The sequence below is a fragment of the Nicotiana tabacum genome, chromosome 13 (assembly GCF_000715075.1).
Source record: "Nicotiana tabacum cultivar K326 chromosome 13, ASM71507v2, whole genome shotgun sequence".
Taxonomy (NCBI): domain Eukaryota; kingdom Viridiplantae; phylum Streptophyta; class Magnoliopsida; order Solanales; family Solanaceae; genus Nicotiana; species Nicotiana tabacum.
In genome coordinates, this window is record NC_134092.1 from 120,013,466 (window position 1) to 120,018,947 (window position 5,482).

General features: G+C 31.9%; 1 protein-coding gene across 1 annotated transcript; it reads right to left on the reverse strand.

Annotated features, from left to right (window-relative positions):
* Positions 1-1,643: 1,643 nt before the first annotated feature.
* LOC107820493 (beta-D-glucosyl crocetin beta-1,6-glucosyltransferase) lies at positions 1,644-5,162 on the reverse strand. Its single transcript, XM_075228419.1, has 3 exons — positions 3,547-5,162; positions 3,478-3,494; positions 1,644-2,312 (listed from the first exon to the last, which is right to left on the reverse strand). Exons 1-3 carry the CDS (start codon positions 4,844-4,846, stop codon positions 1,659-1,661), a joined length of 1,971 nt encoding a protein of 656 aa, XP_075084520.1. The 5' UTR covers positions 4,847-5,162; the 3' UTR covers positions 1,644-1,658.
* Between the last annotated feature and the right edge of the window lie 320 nt (positions 5,163-5,482).

Here is a 5,482-nt window from a genome sequence, read left to right on the forward strand (position 1 = left end):
TCATATAAAATATAGTTTTGCCTAAAATTAATTTAAGCCAAGTTTAAGTCAATAAAACGACCGTGCTAGAAGCTATTTGGTTTGATTGAACTATAAGAGTAAGCAGGCCATTGTTGAATTCGTTGATTTGATCATGAGGTGGTCTAATAAATTATATGGATTTGAGATTAGAAGTTGACCCAATTTTGTTTTTCATAACTCGTTGTCTTACTCGAACTTTATTTTTGCAGACCAATAATAATAGAGTCAAATCTTCTTTTGAAGAGAAATTCAAATAAAAGATGACTTGAAAAACCCAAAAAATCAATTCCAAGTGACGACTTTGTAAATAAAATAATCCTTATTCAAATTTATCACTTTAATTGGAGAAACTCTTTAACCCACAACCAATAAAACACATATTATTTGATGGGGTAAAAAGGGGTGCCACAGTTATTATTATCATTATTGTCGTTAAAAGCAAGCAGGGGTCAATTTCCTGACTCATCAGCCACGGAAAAATATCCAATATACAAGTTGTATTTTGCTTTTGTGTTTTTGTGTGCTTTATTAACATTCCTCCTCCTTTGCGTCTTACTCGGTCAAAAAGACAAACATCATAGATAATAAATTATTCATCCAATAAGCACGGTCCCGCTATTTAATAAGACGGATTTAAAATTCGAATTTTATGAGTTTCTCTAATAATTTCGAGTTAATATACAATAATAATTGGTTCACTAAAATAAATATTTATAAATATTTAATTAACTTCTTAATACATATACTGAGTCTAAGCAAAATTTATTGAATTCAAATAAACTCATAACTTATAAACTAATCAGCTCAGTTTTGTAATTGATTCCTAGGGGTGCATGGATATGTTGGGTCATGTTAGTGGGCAAGATTTAGTTTAGGTTTAGATTTCTTAAAAAATAAAATTTTGGTCGGCAGTGTGGAATAAGAAGTCCATGAAAATGACTTATAGTTTAGGTTAAGATTTCCCAAAAAAAAAAAAGGTAACAAACGCGTGGCTCTTTCGATGCACCTTTCGATTGTTCGTTGGCTTTTTCAAGTAACAAACGCACTTTCGGACTTATTGAGTTTAATTTCATTATTTTCACCTCCACTACAATGTTTATATAATTTTCTAATCGGCCGTCGGCGGTCAATTCAAGATTTGAATTATTCGGGTTCGGAATTTTATCCTACCCAGTCTAATTTATTAGTTTCAGAATCTATTATTTATATTTATCAAGAGAACTAAAAATCATATACCGGACATAAGTCAAAGTTATTGGGTCCAAATATAGCGATAACTTATTTACTACAAGGGAATATATCTTTACACATATAGTCGATCAGTTTTATATTTATTTTTTTTAGCCGGTGTGATATATAATTATATTATATATTAATTATACATAATTATATATATATAACACATAAATTATATATTATATTGTACATTCACCTGTTATTTTTAGTTAAAGTAATTGAAATGGGCTGCTATTAGTGAGATGAACTTCGGCACAAGTCACATTTCATGAGACTGAATAATAGGAAAGGATAGCTTAAGGCAGCATCCAATTTTTTTCCCATTATTTCAATCTCAATATTTTGAAGGCAACCAGAAGTACCTTATAGACAATTTTGTTAATTGAATAACAAACATCACATTATTTGCTCTTTTTATTATTCTTACAAAGTTGAATTAGCTTTTCAGCAGTTGCATCGATCTCTTCACCTCTTATAGATTTCAAATTCTTGCTAATATCTCTAACTTTGGTACTCAAATTTTCCCCTATTTTGCCAGATATAACACTTTCAAGAACTTGCAAAATTTCTTCTCTGTGAATCTTGCTATCATCATCTCTAACAATCTCAAGTTCTACCATCAACCTAGCATTCATTGGCTGATCAAGATGTATAGGCATGGCTATTATAGGAACCCCAAAATCTAAACATTTTATTATAGAACTCCAATCACAATAACTTATAAATCCACCAATACTTGTATGATTGAGAATTCTTGATTTTGGTCCCCATTTTTGCAAAACTTTTCCCCTTTCTCCAATTCTTTCAAGAAAACCTTGTGGTAATGCCTCTTCAAGATTTTGTTCTTCTCCCTTTGAAAATCTTACAACCCATATGAAATTAACATTACTAATCTTCAATCCAAAAGCTCTCTCTTCCATATCTTCTTTTGTCAAAAAATACTCACTCCCAAAGTTGACAAAAAGAGTTGAATTCTCATCTTTCTTTTCTAGCCAATCAATGAGCTCCACGTCATCCGCGTCATTAATCATGGGATCTTTGATTGGTAGACTTGGCTGGATTTATCAGAAACAAGGAGAGATTAGGACAAAATAAAAAGTGAAGTTTCCTTGATTTCAATGTATATTTTGCTGATTTGGACTAAGATTAGAAGAGGAAAAAAGAAATGTTGTCGTCGATTTCAAGGCCAAGCTCATGAAAATGACTGATAGTGTGATTATATTGTTCCTAGGATTTTCCATTAATGTAGATTTTTAGCTAAATTTTATGGAGAGTGACTAGTTGCGCAAGTGAGAGGCGGAGTTAGAGATCGAAGTACAATTTACCTTTGGTCCAAACTCTGTATTTGTCTTTAGAAATTCATTCAATATGATCAAATTATTAATTTATAACTCATCAACTTAAAAAAATTAAAATCTTGAACTCATAAATTTTAAATTCTGGCTCTGCCCTACGTGCATAATTGTTTGTTTGAAGTATAGCTATGTTTGAGAGCTGGATCCACTATAGCTGGCTTGTTTAAAATATTACGCCAGTAATTCGGTTTTTCCAAGATATAACAATAATATTCAAGACATATATTACACAGATTTTCCCCCTACTGAAGAACTGAAGAAACTTGATTATACAAGAAACAAATTATACTTCACTCCAATATTTGATAATGGCTTTAGATATTTTAACGACGGTTTAAAAGGCAAATTTTAGTCTTAACAAACTTTCTGGTCGAGTCTAAAGATGCATGCGATTGATTAAAGAATTGAGAACTCATATAGAAAATAATAACAATAATATATTTTGTGTTTTCTCATAGTATGAGGTTTGAGAAAAGTAATATAGATGCGGTATAACACATATTTTGTGAAGGTAGAGATACTGTTTCCGATAGACATTCGGCTCAAAAAAATATTTCTAAACAGGTTTAAACAAGAAAAAGTATTCATATCGAAGCTAAACAAAATTATACTTTAAGAAGATGAATAATAGGGTAAATTTATAGGTCGCATCCTATTTTTTCTCATTATTTCAACCTCAAATATTTTGAAGATAACCAGACCTAACAGACAATTTTGTAAACGGAATAACAACATCACATTATTTGCACTTAATTACTATATATTCTCACAAAGTTGAATTAGGATAAATTTAAGCTGGATCCTATATTTCTCATTATTTCAATCTCACTTCCAAACAACTTTGTAAACTGAATTACAGCATCACATTATTTGCACTTATTACTATTCTTACAAAATTGAATTAGCTCTTCAGCAACTGTATCCATCTCTTCACCCCTTATACATTTCAAATTCTTGCTTACATCTTTAACTTTTTTCCTCAGATTTTCTCCAATTTCCCCAGCTATGACACTTTCAAGAACTTGCGCAATTTCTTCCCTATAAATTTTACCGTCATCATCTCTAACAATCTCAACCGCGACCCCTAATTCTACCATCAACCTAGCATTTAGTGGTTGATCAAGATGAATAGGCATAGCTATAATTGGAACCCCAAAATCTACGCTTTCCATTACAGAATTCCAACCACAATGACTTATAAATCCTCCGATATTGGGATGATTGAGAATTCTTGGTTGTGGTGCCCATTTCTTCAAAACTCTTCCCCTTTCCCCAATTCTTTCAAGAAAACCTTGTGGTAGAGCATTTTCAAGATTTTGTTCTTCCCCCTTTGGAAATCTTACAACCCATATAAAATTAACATTACTAATCTCCAATCCAAAAGCTATTTCTTCCATATCTTCTTTTGTCAAAAAATACTCACTTCCAAAAGAGACAAAAACAGTTGAATTCTCATCTTTTTTTCCTAGCCAATCAAAAAGCTCCACGTCATCCGCGTCACTAGCCATTGAATCTTGGACTGGTGGACCAACTGGAATAACTTTCCAATTGCTCAAATCAGAAAAATAATCTATGTATTTTGCCTCTATAATTCTAGAGGTACTCATTAACATAATTTGCATATTTCCTTCAGTAAAAAGATCCACATCATCAGATTCTTTTTGTTTAGCTGATTTTGCCATCACTTCACCCAATTTTACTAACTCAATGTTCCTAAGATAAATAGCTGGGAAAGGGAATTCAATCCCTGGTATCTTTACTAAGTTAAAATAGTATGAAAACACAGCTGCACCAGAAGTTAAGAGCTTGACTGCAGGAATGTTATGTTCATTTGCTACGCCTTCAGCCCATTGCTGTAAAACATCGTAAACTACCAAATCAGGTTTCAGATTTTTCAAGATTTTGGAGAAGTTTGGTTTGGACAATTTCGAGGCCTTTTGAAGGGTGTAATTGAGATGGGGTGGGAGTCCATTGGTTGTATGGTAATGAGGAGGAAGTTCAGGCGATTCGGGTAAATGATATTCAATAAGCTGTATTGAAACAGAATATTTTTCGGGTATTTTCTTGACTATAGATTTAAGATTGATAGGTGTAGAACAGAGGTAAATCAAGAATCCCCTGTCCGCGAGTTTCTTGGATACGTTTAGAAATGGAGATATGTGTCCATATGCTAACCATGGAAACATTATTACCCTCAAATTAGTGTTACCGCGTTCTGTTACTTGTGTATCCATGTAATTTTTTGTGATGACCGGCTATTTGTGTAAAAACTTCCTTTTCTATAGATTGAAAAAAGGATGAGAAATCAGAGATGGGGTATTTGTGGAGTAGTGGAATTGGCTGGTTTTATTAGAAGAAAAGAGAGGTGAGGAGTGAGGACAAAAGTAATAGCATGGGAAGTCTTATGCATTACATTGTATATATTGACAATTTGGAGTAAGCTTCTAGAAATACGAAAAACAAAATGCTTATGTCAATGCTTAGCTAAAGATGACTGTTTCTAGGGAACTTGAATGTAAGATTTTTAGCCAAGTTTTATGCAAGTGACTAATTGTGTTACTTTTGGTTTGAAATTTCAAAGGTGGAATTTTAGCCAAGTTTTAAGGAAGATGACTACTCGTGTGATTCAATTTCTAGCCAATTACGCGAGGAATGTACATTTTTAGCCGCTTTAAAAAAATAGCCGATAATATATATATATATATATATATATATATATATATATATATATATATATATATATATATATATGGGGCTATTTATTTGTTTATTTTAGCCAACCGGCCAATTTTATATTTTTCCCTAATTCTATTGATAGAAGAAGAAGAAGAAGAAGAAGAAGTGTCACGTGATATTTATTACTTTCTCAA